The 19968-nt window shown below is 33.4% G+C and overlaps 2 protein-coding genes across 2 annotated transcripts in view; one reads left to right on the top strand and one right to left on the bottom strand.

Annotated features, from left to right (window-relative positions):
- LOC142352113 (copine-8-like) overlaps positions 1 to 19858 on the bottom strand; it is a 29381-nt gene extending 9523 nt beyond the window's left edge. Inside the window, exons 1-7 of the mRNA XM_075404485.1 lie at positions 19183 to 19858; positions 15903 to 15943; positions 15375 to 15421; positions 10099 to 10202; positions 8072 to 8246; positions 6338 to 6438; positions 2783 to 2932 (exon numbers count right to left, since the gene is read on the bottom strand). Coding sequence (XP_075260600.1) covers positions 2783 to 2932; positions 6338 to 6438; positions 8072 to 8246; positions 10099 to 10202; positions 15375 to 15421; positions 15903 to 15943; positions 19183 to 19244 — 680 coding nt within the window. The 5' untranslated portion in view covers positions 19245 to 19858. The remainder of the gene's footprint in view (positions 1 to 2782; positions 2933 to 6337; positions 6439 to 8071; positions 8247 to 10098; positions 10203 to 15374; positions 15422 to 15902; positions 15944 to 19182) is intronic.
- Positions 1 to 19968, top strand: part of LOC142352294 (xaa-Pro dipeptidase-like) — a 453762-nt gene that overhangs the window by 339047 nt on the left and 94747 nt on the right. The gene's annotated exons all lie outside the window — the stretch shown is intronic.

Here is a 19968-nt window from a genome sequence, read left to right as displayed (position 1 = left end):
TGTATTTGTTGTTTTTTCCGTAGTCATGAAACTTAATGTCACATCTTATTGATTACCTATCCATGACAATTATTCATGTCCTCAAATCAAGGCTTACGCTCAAATTGAGCGTATTTAGTAACTTTTGTTGAAAGCTATTGAAATTAATGGCTGATAAGACTTTAAAAATTATTTTTCTAAAAATATTTTGAAAACTAACCAATCTTAAACCCAATTTCATGAACTGCAAGTCAGTCTCATTATTGATCGGATCACCTTGTTTCTAATTATACCAAAATCAATATGTTTATCTTCTAAGTATTGGTGTTCGATGCACGATTTTTCATATATTTTTTTAGTTTTTGGATATTTTCTTGGTAATTTTGTTTCCATTTGGAATCTTAACACATTATCCCGATTTTGATTGTTCCTTTGGCTCGCAGATGACGTTCAACGAATCATATATAAAATTCATAGGGAATAATGTACGGTTTAAATGGCTTCAACACTTTCTTCTCGCAATTTTCTACTAAATTTTAGGATTTTGCCTGTTTTTCTTTTTGTTTTCATTATCTATGACTTATTGTAAGGTCCTATTGATGACTCATTGATGCCAAAAATCTTTGTTGTCTCATCGAGTCATAACTTAGTGTATTTATTAGCTTCCGTTGAAAGCTGAAAAAATAAAATTAATGGCGTTGATGCTACGGGTTTTCTCTAACATTTCGTGGTTTTAATGTTTTTGTTCATCTTTGTTGACCTTTTGGAGTCAAATTGTTTAAAAAATGTTTTTTCGAAGTAGCAATAAAAAAAATGAACGTTGTCATCAGCCTCTGTATAAAGATTGAATGAATGATTTTACCCGAAGCAGTCTGTTAACTGCGAATAGTCTTAAAGTTTATGATATTATACATTTTTGAGAATTTTAAGACTTTTTCAGGTTTTTTTTTGTTTTTGTTGTTCTTTTCATCAACGTAAATTTCAGTTTCATCATTGAGAGGTCAAATACAATTCCATGTATTTAAAAAATTAACATTTTTGGCTGATATTATGAGGTAACTGATGTTTCGTTTGTTGGCCAATATGCGTTTTTAAAAAAGTTATGTTAGTGGTGTTTTTTTGCATATTTAGTCCGTTCCTATAGCTTAGTCTAAGCAGAGACAGCTGCTTTTGTTTTCATTATGACTTTTCCGTAATTTTATCATGAATTATTTCGTTAAAAGCTAACTATTTTTAAGACTTCCGAAATTATGTGGTTTAAAAAACGTTGATTGATTTTTTTTTGTTTCGCCTCATCATTTCTTCTCTCTGTCGCCTTGTTACCTAGTCTTATTAATCCCATCTGATTTGTAGTTAGAAAAATAAATTTGTGTAGTTAGGATTTTGTCTGATTGTAATTTGGCGTCGTTACTAGGTTCCTTTAAATTAAGATTTTGAGTTTTTGGCGTGAAATTTTGTTTTTGTTGCTTTTTCTTGTTGTTGTTTTTTTCTTACAGACTTGTTGATGGCATATCTTGTTGTAATGGGGCTTGACACTATTCAGTTATCATCTTGGTTATTGAACGATTTTATAAAGCTCAAACACGTATTTTTGACATCTCTTTGTCAAAAATGTAAGTCAGAAGACATTTAAGTCAAAAATGTAGATGAGCGCGGGTCGGAACATCATGTGAAAACGCACATCAACGAGCATCCTTGTTTGATTTATAATTTGGGCCATTTTTGTTTTTCTTTACCTTTTACAGCGCAACTCAAAGTGTGCCCTTGAATATTCATTGTTGTCAAGCGTTTCAGTCGGTCAACAAATTATAAATTTTTGCGGTGAATTTTTCCACTATTCTCAGTATTTCTGATATAAATTTGCTAGCATAATTCAGAACCGGGCATTTCAACAGCTTCAAATTTAGATTATGTGACTCTGCGTAAACTTACTGAGAACTTCTAGATTTTAACGAGAACCGGCTAGAGGTCGGAGATGTTGAGCCAGAATTTGGAATTTGTTTCTGCCTAGTCAAGTATCATAGCTTTAAACACACTCGTGCAGTTTTAAAATGACCAAAATTTGCAGCACCAGAAAATGATATGCCCAAAATTCTTACTTCAATTGTATTTTTACAAGAACATCCCAGTCAGTTCACTCCCTAGTGATGAGCGGATTCTATTCTAGTTAACTAGACTTAATTAGATTTACCGACAGTTGCTTAACTATTTCAGCTTGATCAACCTTCAAATGCAGCCAGGTAAACGAGGAAAAATATCGAAGAATTCAAAATCTTGCAAGATACTTGCAAGATGATTGAAATCTAGCAAGAATCTTGCAGGCAGATTGCAAGTAGTATGTATTCCATTCCAAGATTGCATGCAAGATTCTTGCAAGATTTGAATTCCTCGATCACTAGGGCAGTGAGATTGATGGAATTGAATTTCTGGAATCAGATATAGGAACATGGCACGTAAACTTCGGGCACTGCAGATTTACAGGGCTTTAAAACTTGCACGTGCTTGTTTTAAGTAATGGTTAAGTGACTCTGCTTGAAGTCACTGAGAACTTCTGGCGTTTATCGAGAACCGCGAAGCGGTTTGAGATATTAAGTCAGAATTTCGAAGTGACTTCTGCAGAGTCACTTAACCATGCTTAAAACACGAAACGCGCACGTTTTAAAATGACGAAAATCAACGAAATTAAACTTCTGGCTAAGTAGCGACTTCTGGCATTTTGACTTCTGGCACTGCAGACTTTCGGCATTTTAAAATGTGCACGTGCATGTTTTAATTTAAGTTCCGACAGTAAAGGTTAACTAACTTGCCATCCCTTTCATGATCGTAACAGTCTATCTTGAGTTCGAGTTGTGGGTTGTTGTCACAGAAAGTGGCACAGTTGATGCGGAATGCGGGCCAGTTCGGGTTCAGGTCATCCCGAATCACTGTAGTCTGACCAACTGGAGTGAAACCACTGGAAATAATCAAAAATAACGGTTAAAGAATCTTAATTTTTAAAAAACTTATTTGTCCTGTTAAAATCATACAAAACGAGTGAAACAATCATCCTGGTCCAACTCCGACGCTCATCTTGCAAGATTCTTGCAATTGGCGCTTATCTTACAAGATGCAAGATGCGGACGCTTATCGCGACTTGCAAGAAAATTTCAAGTTATTACCCGACAACTACCAAATGAAGATTAAAATTGTGGCATTCAAATATTGCAGTGCTGTGGGTTGAGTTACAATTTGACCAATGACAAAATTACCCAAAATACCAATTTCACATAAAAGAGATCCGCTCAATTGCAGTGCAAACTTTCACTCAAAGTGTGTACAAATTCTGTAGGAATCTGATCTGAAATAAAATATCAATTTCGAGTCATTTTGAAGTGCCAATAGTTTTTTAAAATATAGTGATTCCCAGCGCTAGTATTATCACAGACGTCTGAGTTTTCGAGGAAACTTAGGATTATCAACCGTCTGTGTGCAGTTTATGTGTAAATTCACTATCGATGTCCGACATGCATATACTTTACAGCCATTAGAAATTGTCGCAAAATGTGATTTGATGTCACATTTGTTCAACTGCGGTTGCATTTCGTCATGAGTCAAAGATCAGCAAGTGAGTTGTAAGAACATTTTTTACTATAAAGCACTAAAATTTCAGCTTTAAATAAGAATCTGGTTGTTTTTGACCAGTACCCGTACCTAACTCTAAGTCGAATTCAGTACTGATTCATAGTCTAATTCAGGTCACATTTTGCAATGAATTTGTCTGATTCAGAGCTGAATCAGTGATTCCTTCTGAATTATCTTCTGATTCAGAAGAATAGAATGTTTTGTCTGAATTTTGCTCTGATTCAGAGAAATTCAGAAATCACTTCACAGTTGGTTCTGAAATCCTTTTGAATCAGCACTAAATCGTAAAATTTATCTGAAATTCTTCTGCATCAGTACTGATTGACACTAAACTTTAGGTACGGGTAGTACAAACCAGTTTCCTTTTTTTCAGATTTTATATTTTACATGGATTAACTATAAAAGGATACAAATTTAACTGCTTTAAATTGAAAAAAAATGACGGAGTACTTCCCATTCAATTATGGCTTTTTCCGTATAAAGCAGTAAACTCGGAGCGTCCCAATATTTGTTCAATTTGACCGTAAAACTCATGATTTTCCGATGCTTAAAATTGAATCAAATGATGTAGGCTTGATCAAATTTAACAGATTTCACGTGGAACTGAACTTACAGCTTCTTGAAAATTTTGATCTGCATTTTCTCTCTAAATACTCCTGGCATCTTTCTGCAATATAGAGGGGCTATCATCTTATCCATTCTCATCATCCTATACAATTCATGAATTCAGCGCGATTCGAGTCAGAACTGGAAAAACTCCTCAAGATGAATTACCATCTAAAACTGAAGTTCACAGTTGCATCAAATTAGAAATTACAGGTGAGCAACTGCATTGGTTTTTGATTTCTGCTCAGTCAACAAACTACCAAGGCAAAACTTTTCTCAAAAATGGTTAGAAATTGGTTGCTTGTGAAATTGGTGGCTGCCATCTAATTTTTTTTTGTTTTCGAAATCAAGAACTGCGTAGGAGTTACTGTTGTAAATATTGGATGAAATTCACTAAATTGTTAATGTTGTGAAAACTAGGGAAAATTTATTGACCGTTGCTCATAGACTTAGAAAGAAATTTGTTAATTATAGTTTCTTTTTAAGGAAATTGTATGTTGAATAGCATCGATTTATAACACTCTTATAATCGAAAATGGAAATCGGCACGCTTATAATACACAAAAAGCACAATTGAGACCAAATAAACGTTGATTCTGTATATTTTCGTTGGTGCAGGAAGAACATCTCAAAATTGAAAAAGATCCAATTTGTGATTGTTGTGGTTTGTTTTGAATTTGAAACAGCAACAATTATAGAAAATAATGGTATGCAATAAAAAGTTTTTGCCAAGTTCATGAAATATCGGTTTAAAAAGCTTTAAAACCTTTTTTAACCGAAAAAAAATTTGGCATGCCAAATTCTCCAGTTCCTTTTGCTCATAGCGAACAAACATTTGGTCAACGTTTTCGTAAATTGTATAAATTTTCAACTGACTTTGAATTCCAGGTCGTCAGTTTGAATTTCAGTGTCAATTTCAAGTTTTTAATGTAATGGAATCACCAACATAGTAACAGTAAACTTCAAGTTTGGCTTTTCATATGGGGCCAAAAATTTTGTTCATTTGAGCATTTGTTACGTAGATTATAAAAAATTTTCAACTTTTACCCGTTTATAGAATCGACTGCAAAATGATCTCAATCAAGAAGATCCGTTTTTTTCTAGATTAAGTTGAACTGACTCTGTGTATAGCGTCAAACCATTCATCGGTAAGTTTCATACAAATTTCTCAAAATTCAACGTCGGTGGAGCAGTTTTTGTTAAAATATTCTTTATAAAATTAACTCCCACAAGAAAAAGAATTGAAAGTCGTTGGTGTGAATATAACAGTAAAATGAAAACTTTTAAATTTTTGACTTTGACATGTTGTTCTAAAAGTTCTGATATTCTTTCACCCTATATAGCTGTTAAACGATATTATACAGTACAAAACCAATTCAAAACTAAAGAATTTCAAAAATTTTGATTGTCTATCATTTTTTTCAATAAAAATTTACAAAATTATGTTTAAAAACGCTTTGTGTTTACAGGTTAAGAAAATGCATATTAAAGAAAAATTTTTCTGTTGATTTTACTAATTCAAATATGTTATCTGCTCACTAAATGAACATTGTTTTTTGTTTCTGAGGTAAAGAAAATGGAAAACTAAAAATTTTGACGTAATTAACAACAATTTTCGTTTTCATCATTGAAGTTCTCACTCAAAATGGTGAACACTTTTTTATCTGGTCTAAAAAGCTATATAATGTCTGGCGCACTGGTTATTACAGTTTCCCAGAACAAAATTGAAAATAATTTTTTTGAAATTTTGCTGAGAAATTTTAAGAGTCACCTCATGAGTATCAGGCTGCAGTGCTTTTTTAAAAGCTAGATGTCTTGTAATACCACAAAATACTTCAAAATTTTTTTAATAGCCCGTTCTGGGTTTATTTAGCTCTATTTCCTAAAGTCATCAGAATGCTTTTCACCGACTCGTAACTTCACTACAGTCCAACTCAATTCTCGTTTCTCATTTTTCGATTGAGCAATATGTCCAAAGTGACAGTTTGGGTTCACAAAATTCCTGGTGTGCATATTCCGGGTTGACAGGCGAAAATACCATAAAAAAGTGACTCTCCAAACCCTGGAAATTCTATACTAATCTAACTCTATCGGTTTTATTGATTATAATCATGTTATTTGCGCTACTAACTCATGGCTGTTCCTCTTGTGGAAAACTAGGAACGGGTCTGATTTGGTGATGAAATCCTTGTCATCCAATTTGCGACCCACAAAGTTGAACACGTAACTTTGCTAAAACAATATAAACAGTTATATGTTAAGTATGACTCAGACCAATCGACGTGTCGTGAAAATTTTGCAAGATAGAATAAAAAGACCCCCTATTACGTCCTAGTCCAGAAGGCTGAACAAAAACGACAGTCAAAAATGTCCGTTTTTATCGTAAGAAATCGTCGGTATGCTTGATTTGTTCGGTATGTTTGTCTAAAACGCAGAAAATCTTTGACATGTTCAGTTTTGAAACGTAAGAAATGATAGTATGTTTGGTTTAATCAACCTTTCTTTCCATGCCAACAAAAGTTTTTTTGATAATTTATGAAATGTTATGATAGCGTTCTAATGGCAGAAATTTTGAAATTTTTGTTTCTTTTTCACTTTTGAAAATGAGACTACTTGTTGAATACTGATAAATTCATTAATTTCTGATCTAATTAAATTAATTAATGATCACGAGCACGCAAGTACACAAGTCTTGAAAACCGAGTATATCAAAATACCAAAAAAGTGCAACAGATTTGGTCGTTTTTTCTTACCAAAACCAAACAAACCAAAAAAATTCAAATTTTGAAAAACAACAATTTCTGGATTAATAAATTGACAATATCTTAACTACATGACTGAATAGCGTTGAAAAGAAGCTCAACTAACGTCAATCACTTTTTGCTATTAGTAAGTTCCAACATTAGACTGCTCGACAAGCGATGAGAGCGAATACGAGCAAATTTGTACTAAGGTGAAACGACAGAATGAAATTTTTCCCTGATCATAGAAAAGGAATTCTTAACCTGTAGGCTGTTCATAGAATTTTTAGTGATCCGGTTTTTGGTTGTCTGAAAATACTCATTTCATAGTAAAAAGTGACATGATCATAATCTGATCATAGTAAAAAACAGACTGAGAAATACTCGCTGATTCAGCGCTGATTTACAATGTTACTATATGGCCCGGGTGCCTAATTAAAGATCATAACCAATTTTTATGCATGGTTACTTTATTTCTCTTGTGAAATACATTTATAATCGCAATTTTGATAGGATTTACAATTTTAGCAGCAAGATAACGTAATTGTAATTCGCACCAGTGAAATGCAAAATTGGATTACGTATGTTTGCGTAAGATCAAGGTATAATGTGTCGCAAATGTCTAGATTGTCAAGATCTTGAACATCATGGTAAGATGTAGCAAGCTATATTTCAGTGAGGTTTAGGATACCCCATATTAGATATCCTGACATCTTTTGGGTTTTTCACAATTAACCTGCCTCCCCTCCCCTTCCTCCCTCTCCCCTTTGCCCCTCACCCACCCCCCCCCCCCCCCTCTTGAAAAACAATCAGTCGGGAGAAGCAATTAGAAACTTAACTACGTCATCGTCTCAAGTAATGAGCCAGGATACCTGATAAAAACTTCAAAAGACACAATTGAGCTGGTCTTAATTTTTGAGCTGAATTTTGTACTGTATAGCATAACTGTTGGTAATGAAAACCCGATTATGAGTTCGATTTTGAAAGTTTAAAATGTGTCCCAAGTAACGATTTGATTTGTTCATGATTTGAATAGATTTTTCCAATTAACAAAGAAGAGTTAAAGAGGCTTGTAACCCAGGAATTTAATTCTGATCAAATAATAAATATAGTAAAATACGTACCCTGCAGTCAACAGTTTCCCTCGCAGTGACGAAAAGAGTGGCTTGTTTGTTGCCGGACTCCTCGAGGAGTCTACCGTTGCGGAGGTGTCCCTGGACAACTTCTGCCAGAGTGACCCTCAATGAACCCAGCTCGTCTGCTTTCTTAGGATTGGACAAACCCTCGTCACAATCGTATCTGTGGCAGAAATACCAGAGGGTGAGTTCAATATATTGTATGCCCCAGACATTTGAGAAATTTTATTGAGTAAGATTTTACAAATTTCTTACAAAAGTGTCTTACAAATAATTATAAGATTATGCGTCGCCTGACTAAGACGATATCAGACAATTTATCAGGTTTTACACCTTTGAAATTTTATCAGGTCTAATGAGATCTTACACGATGAAAGTTGACTTTTGTCACATCTTACACGATAAAAATTCTGCCTAACAAAAAATTTTCATCGCGCAAAATCTTATAAGAATCTTATAAGATCTTGAAAGATAAACATTCGGAAAGCGTTGACTCATTTTTTGATAAGATTTTATCAGGTCTTAATTATACAATAAAATATCTTTAAATATGGCGTATTCTTCAAATTGAAGACATTACAGAGCTTCTTTCAAGCAGCAGCCGAAACACTATGGCATGCAATATTTAAGTGTCAGAGCAACAAAGAGAAAGATATCTTAAATTGTTTTTCAAAACTTATAGGATATTGTGATAAAGGTTACTCAAATATCAGGGACTTCTCCTCAAGCGATGGTTATCAATATAGGCTGGCAATTTTTTTCAATTACCAAATCTATCATGAACTGCTAAGTTGATTCATAGTACCTAGTTGAGACTCAGAATGAAACCCCTGCTAAAATAGACTCAACAAACATTTTATTTGTGTCATAATTGGTTGGATGACAGATTATTTTTTAATTACATAGGAGTTGACTACGTTACTCAGCAGTAATGAAATCATTTAAACTTGTCTCATCATATCTTACAGGATAAAAATGCTACCATACGTGAACTTGAATTGTGGAGTATCTGATTAAATACTTATCAGATCTTATAAGGTAACAATTCAGCAAAATTGAAGTATTATCTTATAAGATCTGATAAATATCTTATCAGATCTTACAGAATAAAATTTCATGCATGGAAAAGTTTTTACCGTGCAAGATTTGATAAAACACATTTTGGTAATTTCAGTATTGCTGTATACGGTTGTCAAGTTCCTAAGAAAGTAAAATATAATCGGTCAACTAAACAATTATGAAAACAAAATTAAAAGTCTGTTGTGTCTATTCTGGAGGCAGTTTTGTTCTGAGTCTCAATTTGAATCAAATTTGTATAAAAAAATGATTCATAGCCTTCCGAATGCTTATCTCACAAGATCTTAAAAAATCTTATCAGATCAAACACCATAAATATTTTTGTCAGCCAGAATTTTGTTGCGTAAGATCTTATAAGGCAGACTTTTTATCTTGTAAGATCTGATAAAGGTAATTTTTTTATCGTATTGTGATAATTAATTTTTCTAGCTAAAAACCTAATAAATTGTCTGACAAAGTCTTAGTCAGGCAATGTAAATTTTTGAGACACCCTCGAAAAAAAAGTATGATGTCACACGAAAAACATTCTCCTTATAAAATGACAAATGGGCAAAATTGATATATTATGTTGTAAGATCTGATAAGATACTTATCAGATTATTTCAATATACACGTTAAAGTTTTTTGATCAGCATCTTATCAGATCTTGCACGATAAAAATTTCAGAATTACTGGGGTATTTATATATATATATATACATATATTACTACCATACTATACCATACCAACCATATATATACCATATATATATATATATATATATATATATATATATATATATATATATATACATATATATATATATATATATATATATATATCCAAACATTACGGATCGTATGGTTTTTGAAAAGTTTCACACTAGTAATGAACTACTGTAGCATTTGTTGACAATTTTGAGATATTATATCTTTTCAGTACTATTAAGATACCCTTACACGCAAAATTGAAGAGCTTGTTTGATTTCAAAGTGGTAAGTAAGGAGCATTTTGGTAGTGAAGTCTGGGTTTAATGAGTTCTCCACCCTCTCTGTTCGCCCAATCTGAAAAAACAAACAATTATTTAATTCACAAACAAGTTACGACCAACGTTGAAAAACGCATGTGAAAATTTTTTCCACCATTTAGTGCGCGACCGTAGACCACTCTGATCAGATCATTTCCCAGACTTTGCCCTCTTATCAGACTTTTGTGTGACTCGTAACCCTCTGATCAGACCGTAGTGCTACCCAAGAAATTGTGCAGCCATAGTGCGACCCAAATCCCTCTGATCAGACTAGACTATCATGCGACCCAAATATTTTTTGCGACTCTGGTGCGACCAACGGTCCCTCTGATCAGACCATTCCTGAATACATGTTATAATCCGTTGTTATTTGTTTAATTTATTCAATTCAAACCTATATACTCAAATTAAAATTGAACAATTTAGTATATCCTGTTAAAGTTAGGATATAACTAATTGATAAAAATATAAACAAAAAGTCATTTTTAAGGGCCTGCAACTTTTCTTTTGCGTTATCAAAAACAGTGAAAAAAACTGCAGTCAAATAAATACGGTCAGTTAATGCTCCGTGGTCAGATTCTGGGGCAACTTATGTCCAGAATTTGGTCTCTGATCAGACCGTAGTGCGACCACTGCCCAGATCATTTCCCAGATTTCGCCATCTGATCAGACCGTAGTACGACCATGTCCATACCATCGTGCGACTCCAGCGTTTTCCAGACCATGTATTTTGATTTGCACCACGCCACCAGTGTGCGACCCATGTGGTCTGATCAGAGCGGTCTAGGGTCGCGCACCTTAACCTGGGTAAGTTTTTTAAGTATTTGAAGTTCACTGATAAATCCATTGTTTTACAATTGTCTCTGAGAATTTCAGCGCAGAAATACTTATGAGATATAGATCTTGCTTCACGTTCACAACTAAAGAATTTATATACTTCAAAACAATAATTAAAAGATTGATTACAAATGGATTGTATATGATTGAAAAAAAAGGAACGGTTATTTTAAAATCACTAAACAAAGAGGCTTTGTAATGTGCGTTTGTCATAAACAATTGAAGAGTATTGTCCATTTCATAATGCTCCAACAGCTCTCAACCACATTTTTGATTTAAATGACAACCAAACGAGGAAGAGATAGAAAAGAGTGTCTCATTAGAGTGTCGGTGATTCCTGCTGCTGAAGAGAGACTACGACGCAAGACAGAAAAGAGAATAAAAAGGAACAAAAAGTCTTTTTTACGACCAAAACTCAATCTCTATCTAATTTTCCAAAAAAAAAGCTTAATAAGAAAGTCAAAATAGCATCAGATTTAATGTAAATTAAACAGATTGACTTGCTCTTTATCAGAAGAGATACATGACCTGCCTATACTGAGAACAATGAACATTTAGACAAAAACCATAAAAATTGAATTTGAAAAGTACATTTGTACTTTTTCAAAAACAATTAATTTCAATGACATGAAAGCCATTAGCTATAAACTTTAATCGTTGAATGAGCTTATATAAACCTCCATGGGACCCCATTGAGAGGATTGGTCATCCTGAGTTTCTCACGAAAAAAACAAGAACAAATACAGTCAAAAATTAAAAGGTAGAATGCCGACTATAGCAAGAAAACGGTGTCGAATATTTTAAAATCATAATTTGTTCAGTGAAATTTTTGAATATAATCAATTGCGCCTTCTTTTAACGCCTTCAAAATTAGCAAATGTGAAACGAAACCAAAAACCGATGACAGGCATCACGCAAATTCTCACAAACATTTTTACGCAAACCCGGTTTTGCAGCCAAAGAAAACCATAAGCTTTAAGCTGATACTTTAACGTGAGTTCTTTGCTTGTAAGTTTATTTCGTCACTAATTGAGCATTGAATGGAAATGATTCTGGTCTGTAATTAACTTTAACAAAGCAGCGCCCTATTAATAATCCGAAGAATCCTTGTATTGTAAAACTCCACAATTAGACCAAAACTAATCCTGATTAAGCTGTTTGTTGTCCATGAAAACAATTAATTAATCCAAAAACTTACAGAAATAGCTGAAGCTGAATAGACAAATAAGTAATTTATCAAAATTAAATGAAGAAAATTGGATAGATATCGAGTTCTAGCAGCGAAAAGCCATTCGGTATCAAATGAAAAATATAGATAGTCTTTTTAATAGCTCCTAGGATAGCAAACAAGATCCATGTAAATGTAGATTTATTGATGAGACTACAAACTCAACAAAAAGTATTTGCAAAACTCAAAAATCGTTACAAATTTACGAAAACACTTTTGGGAGCCCTCAAAACCCTGACCTTTTTTCAAACTTAAAAATAGCTCTTTTGGCCCTACCTTAACGTATATGGTATCTCTCAATAATTTTTGACCACTAACAGAAAACAGACTTCTTTTTCATTGAGCAGAAGAAAGTGCGAAAAGTTTTTAAAAATGGACAGAGTCAAAAAACAATCCAATTATTTTTGCGTTGCAATCGTATTAGGAATTTCTTAATCGGAATATACAATTGATAGAAGTCGATACAAATTAGCAAAATGCCGCCAGCATGCACAAGTTACGAAAATTGTGATTAAAACAACGGAAGAGAGCCTAACGTTCACACCGCTATAAACCTCCGTAACTCCTCGTTAAAAACAAATTTCAAGAAAAATTTCAATTTTATATTCTACGCTGGATGGGCTTTCTGATGATGCACTCACAACCCTCTACGATGAATATTTCAATCGCCCAAATTGACTGAACATTGGGGGGACGAACCCAATTGAGCACATAGTTCCAATATAATGGGTTGTAACAAAAAATCTTATAAAAGTAATTTTTTGTTATTTTTCTTGAAAGATATGACTTCACAAAAATTGAAGTCCTGATGGCTTAAGTAAAAATTCGAAACTATTGTTTAATGAGAACCGTTTTGCAAATTACAACTTGGACCAAAATTTGTAAAACATCAGCTAAAATTTTTTCTGTTTTCTGTCATCAATAAAATCAAATACACCTGGTCTTTTGCACGAAACAATCTGTTCAATGTTAATTCGTTCTTTAGGCAGGAATTTTGGAAAACAAATATGTTTCAATCAAAAGTTTCGACGAATTTATAAAAAAAATTTGACGTCAAATTAAATTAAGCAAAATTTATTTCTTCATTTTCTATCACCTATGCAGCTGAATCCTTTCCAAATGCTCTTATGTTTCTGAAGAAACTATTGTAAAAATTGCGGAGAATTTTTGATAAATGCGTGACTTTTTCAAATTTTTTCATTAAATGCAGTACAGTTGGTTGTAAATGTTTTTTTTCAGCTCATACAAAGAATTCGCTGCTCATTGATTTGAATGCATTTTTGCATTCAGAAGGTTAGTGTCTATTTTCAACACCAAAGCGAGTCTGCTATGGTAGTATAAAGCAAAAAATTCTTGCAATACATGCATGTTACAAATAGGGAGTACAATTTTCTGAGGTGTATAAAACTGGAATGAGCGAAATGAGCATGATTGTTTTGCTTAGTGATATTTAAGAAAAGCGATTATATGCAAAGAAAGAAATAAAAGAAGTGGAAACTGTAAAAATTTGTGAGGTTTAAGCTGACAAGGACGGCTGTAGTTTAAGACCCTCTGCAGGAAATTCAGACGACTGCAGTGAATGTACCCAGAAAATTATGATCACTAATTTGCTCGCTTTTCTTTTTACAATTAATTCTACACACAATGTAATTTTGTCGGATTCACTGTTTCTAGCAATCAAAAAACTTTGTCTTTGCAAAAATTTCTACCAAATTGACCGCCAGAAATCTTGTGGCACAAAGTTTTTTATACTCATCAAATATCTATTGATTTTGATCAGTTTTTACAGCTGACACCTAGAGATGTAGAGAGTAATAACTGAAGTGAAGGACCAGAAAACCAGTTAATGCTTTCAATAACAATTAGCATGTTCTCATTGTTCGAATTTTTGTTGACGCTAGTGATTTTGTACTTCCATTTTTTTTTACATTTATCTTGCAAAAACGTAAGAGTGCATACAATGAAATCTACTTTGCAATAAAATGCAAGCTTTGAGTATTTTGCAAATTGGAACCTGTCAAACACCGCTCTGTTCATAATGTATAATTTTGTGCAGAATTTTACTAATAATTAATTGTACTTGTTTTTTAAATAAAAGATTGAAGCAGAATTTTATATTTCAAGAGAAATAATTTTGTAATCAGTTTAGTAAACAACAGCATAATTTCACCTCTGAGCTAAAATTTGACATACTAAAACTTTCGAGTTTTTACGCTGATCGATTTTGTTTCCTTGGAAACAAATTATGTTATTACAATTCAAAGAATTTTTACAATTCAAAGAATTTGAATTGTATTGGTGCGCTGTCTTTTTTTAAGATCTGTTCACGCAGTTTCATGATTTTTTTAAAGTCAAATTGGAGTAGTGATTTTGGTCACGCCGAAACAGGAAATGGAGCGACAAAGCGAGTGCTTTTACGGCGCGAATTTTTTCCCCGCTAGTGGTTTTTTTGTTCACATGCGGCAATTTCACTTTAATTCTTACAGTTTTTCTTTTTTTGATCGGATTTTTTTTCTAAATGGTTTTCCCAATCAATTGATAGTTCATTCTAGACCTAGTTTTTTGTTGGAATCAAATTTTCATTTCTCGCTAGTGCTTTCTTTGTTCACATGCGGCATTTTGACATTGATCTTCTGTTTTTTTTCAAATTTTTGTAATCTGACTTTTATGGAAATGGTTTTCCCAATTCACTCCAATTCCGTTCTAGGTCTAGTCCTTTGTTTGTTTAGTCAATGAAAACTCTTTGAATTGTACATCAGGACTTGTCCTGCTATGTTTTTTGTTTTTTACTCTTCTTCTTGTGCTAAATTTGTGTTTTTCACAAATATGTTGACTCTTTTTGCCGAAAAAAATTTCCCTTCGAGTGAACTTTATACCAGAGAAAAAATCAATCCTTGAAATATGAAAAATACTGGGCAGGAACATTTTTCTCGTGAAGCACTGATAGTGATAAAAAATGTTCAGGTAATTCGTATATATGCGCGACAATAACTTATCCTGCAAGATCTTGCACCACTTTGAAATTTTTGCCGTTTATCATATCAATTTGCCGTGTACCATTTTTCATTTGAATAGTTCTTGTGAAATTTTTGCCAGATTGTGGATGATTAACTAGCGAAGTCGAATGATACTGGAGAAACTAACCTCTTCATATTTGTCGTTTTCTTCATTCTTCAACATGAGAATACACACTAAAACAAAAAAAACTTAAAAACTTTTTAAAAAACTTGAAATAATTCAGATTTTTGAGAACCTTTCTCTCAAAGCTGATTTATAGATCTATTTTGTGCTAACATAGCGAAAGAAAACTTGATATATGTTGATATATCCGGATTGACATGCTTTGATTTCTAGTATAAACCAATAGTACTAGTAATTTTATAGTATAACTTATCCCCAAGGTTATTAATTTTAAGGATCGTTTCCGTTTGTGACCCCCCCAGCTTAGTGGCTGCATGTTATATGCACCCCCAAGATGCAGATGCCAATTTTTCACGTGCTCTGTACATAATTTACACGTGCTCTATAATTGGAGAGGGGGGATAACGTACTGGAGGGTACAAACGGAAAAGATTCAATTTTAATGTACCGGCTCAGAAAAACGAGTACCTGCTTAAAATTTGGTTATAACAATTAAATAAAAAAAATTGGTCAATTGAATGACATACTAACTTGGATCTGACTTGGAGGTGACATCTTTGTTCTTTAAACTCCTGAAATACAAAAAACACCGTGGATCCACTGTTAAAACATCAGAATTTGGGAAAAGATATTTGAATCAATTCTTTTTTGGAATCTTTTTTTGTTTTTGCCAAAAATTTTTGCCTTAATTTTTACCTTAAATGGCATTTTTGGAATCTTTTTTGTTTTTGCCAAAAATTTTTGCCTTAATTTTTACCTTAAATGGCATTTTTGGAATCTTTTTTGTTTTTGCCTAAAATTTTTACCTTAATGGCATGAGATAACTTCTTGATAAAACGATCGAATTTTGCATGCCTTTTAATCTCATTTTGATTTTGGTATCTTTATGATTTCCGTAACTTAATCAACCATGCTATTGTGGACGATTATAATTTGTTCCCAGTCTTTTTGTTAGCAGGTTGAGTAAGAATATCATATAAATTGCGCAGATGATAAGCTTGACCTAGCTTGCCTAGAAACTCTACTTGTTGAACGTATATTTCTTTAGAGAAAAGAAGTCTTGAGGAGCATGAAAAAACATAAGAATGGGTTATAAGAGATGCTCAAGTTCGAGAACATAAGACCATTTAGAGTAATGGTTAGCACACTAAGCGTGCGAGTAAAATATGCTGGTTTGAATAAAGCACGGGTCCATTTTCAAAATAGTTTCGCCTGCTTAAAGCCCCTAGCACCTTATTTATGTTATACTTTAGTGGGATTCAAAAGATGGCTAAGTAATAAAAAAAATTACAATTTTTTTGTGCCTCCTGACAGTACAGTTTTAGAGGTGCTCGTTTAATTTTGGCATTAAACACCAATATACTAAAACAAAGGTCAATTTGACTCTTGTTCGTTTGCACCAGCCCCCTCCCCCTAACTCCAACTTTGTGGATGCATATTATTCTTAATCCCAAAGCGTTCGTAGATTATTTCTTTTCGTCTTAATAGTACATGTCATGTGTAAAATTTATCTTTAGATAGAAACTTTTCTATAGCGAATTTTCGCTTTAATTTTCCGTTCTAAACCTATTTTTTTCTGAAAATTACTAAACCGGGTTTCTTGCTGAGTAGAAGTTGAAATATTGCTCAAAGTTGTCCATTTAGAATAACTTTTAGTTTCTTTGAACGAAACCGGTCACAGGCTAAGAACTGCTAATAATGCTGCTAGTTGGGCGTTTTTTTAATAGGGTTTTGTATTGATGTTCTTTTGTTGACAGCTTGCTCTCTCTGTATATTTATGATTTTTTTCGAAATAAAGTTACTATAGAGTGTTTAACTGCTCTCAAAGGTGGTTTGTAGCAATTACATTAGTCATGTGGCCTTTTTAATGCGACGTTTTGTCTGATCCCTTTTAACTTTTGACCTCAAAAAGCGGGTAAACAGGTAGCGCTCGGCGGGAATTGAATGGCAGAGCAGCTCTCCTAGGGCTAGCGTCTCACTAGTCTCTAAGTATGCAACTCACAAAAACTGTTTTGAGGGGACTGTTTCAAGATGTGAAGGGCGGTTCTTAATCACTCCCCCAACCTCAACCCCAGCTACCCCCCCGAGACTCCCCTCATCGAATATCCTCCAACCTACCAGTTTGGAACTCCATTCTCGTTCAGCTCTCCCACAACCCTACCCCCATTGCTTGACCCACCCCATCAAATTTTGCTCATATATTCCAGGTGGCTGCTATCCAAGCCAACCGCTTGCCGATCGTTTGAGTGAAATGCGCCATACGTAATTTGTTTATGTTTTCACCTATAGCATGCGCTCAATTGCAGAGTTTTTACGGTGAAGATCCGTTTTTATAAGATTCTCTCATTATTGCTCTCATATCGATTTCAAAAAATTAAACTGTACAGATTTTGTGGCTTAATTCAAAAACTTTGGGTGCCATGTTTCTCTTTTGGTTCTAATTATTTCTAATTTATTTCGCTTCAAATTAAATGCAAAAACATAAACTGGTTAAAAACCAAAAAATTTTCAGTTTTTAACTTGATGCTAATAAGAAGCAATAGATATGTCAAATGAGGAGCAAAGAAGGAGAAGTGATTCACGCGAAAGTTACTGGGTCTTCAAATTCAATAACATTAACACATTATTTAATTTTTTTAATCTGATTTAATCGCTTAGTCCGACCTAATTCTTTATATTTCAGAAACAGGTCTATAGAGGATTTTTTCTCGTGCCTGGGAGCAAGCAATTAGAGGTCATCTAAAAAAAGCTTTTTTCTGAAAAGCAGGGAATAATGTTATAAATATATGGATTTTTGTGTACAGTGAAATTGTAAGCCTACCCTTTCAGTAAAGGATATAGAATTATTCTGAGAACCACTTGTCTCCAATTGAGTCCACTGATAAAAAAATGTTTTTCTTTGTGGTAGTTTTTATTCGCCAACTGCAGCTCAGAAAGAATAATCATAACCACAAAAACAATGGTTCCCGGTTTCTTTTTTACTGTTTGTATTTCTCTTTGGTTTTCATGTTGACCATTAATACACTACTACGTATTTTGATTTTGGAAACATGCATTCAATAGAAAATATACACAAACGTAGTTTTCACACTTTTTTGGATTTTTGTCTGATTTTCTCTGCTTAGTTTTCAGGCATTTAAAATGATGTTCAAACAACATATGTCCTATCAAATGAGGGTCAATCTTGTTTTCCTCAATTTTGACTATTTCCCGTAATTGACTCGTAAAAAATGATAAAAGATGGAGCTTCATAAAGTTCCTTTGAAACGGGTTGTTTAATGTTGAAATGAGCAGTTTTGCAGCAAAATAAGAGTTATGATTCGCAATTCTGACTTCAAAAAATTTCGATTTTTTTCTCGGCACTCAGATGCATGCAGTGCAATCAATCGCCTTGTAATGGAATCTCATCTTTTCTCGGGCTTTTTTTGTTTTCATCTCTGCAACGCTACAATCGTTGAAGCTGTAATTTTGTAGCGTTATGTGGAGTTACCTAATACAACAGTCCGCTCAATACACTAGTTGATGGTAAGTCTCCGGAAAGATCGTATACAGGGCCATAAATTTAAGGGTGTTTGGTTTTTGTTGCGAAATGTCATCCTGTTTTGAAGTCGAATTGACTAGAGCGGCTGTATATTGCAGCTAATCGTTGTGGTAAATTAAATTGTGAAAACTAATTACCCTACAAGAATCTTGCAAAACTACCGAGGCGCTTCGACATACAAGCTTTGCGATCACAAAAAAATCTGTGCTCCCAAAATTAGGCAAGTAGAGGTCATTCACATGAAGTGAAACAACTTTAGCACTGACTTACCGGCACCAAATAGTTAGCTCAATTCTGGAACAATTCTGCGAAGCTGTTGAAGTTGGGTCCATTCCAAAGTCTGGCACCGAATCCCAAATCGAGGAAAATAAGAAACCCAAATTGTTTCTTATGACTTTCGGCGTTTTGCAACTAACTTTTAAATTGACGTTTTTTTTTTCAACCGACAGAAATAAAGGCTCTTTTTGTTTTCTGTCAATTTTCAATTGAATCTGAGAGTAGATGTAAATTGGTCTAACAAATACGAAAGAAGAACTTAAAGTTTCAATCGATTTTTTTGTACGTTTGTAAAAGAAAAAAAACTTGACAAAAAAAAGCCGTGATGAACTGTATATTTCGGTATAAACGGTAGTTAAACTACCCAAATTTTTTTTAATCTTCAAAAGAGAACATAATTGTTGTTAATTTCTGCCAGCTTAGCGTAATTTTTGTGCGAAAATACGACATGGAAAAGGAAAAAGGAAACGTTAGTTAACTAACTATAGTCAGGCTTAGCAAGCTTTAACAAGAAACGTTACCAGTTTTTTAAGGAGTGCGATAATACATTTCCATATTTCTTCTTATTTCCGTTTTTACAGTAATACTGGAGGTTAAATAATACAAAAATGTTACCGTTTGTATAACAAATAGCTGATGAAACTGTGGAATTAGAAAATAAACTGCTTTAACATTTACGCCGCAGAAATTATTGTTGAATGCTAAATATATGCAACAAAATTTAGATGCGTCAGAATTTTTAGCACGTAATTTCCTTTACTTTCCTTTGGTTATTTGTAG

Source organism: Convolutriloba macropyga, chromosome 13, assembly GCF_964194025.1.
Source record: "Convolutriloba macropyga chromosome 13, txConMacr16.3, whole genome shotgun sequence".
Taxonomy (NCBI): Eukaryota; Metazoa; Xenacoelomorpha; order Acoela; family Convolutidae; genus Convolutriloba; species Convolutriloba macropyga.
The sequence above is the reverse complement of the archived record's forward strand: the minus strand, read 5'-3'. Positions and strand labels throughout refer to the sequence as shown.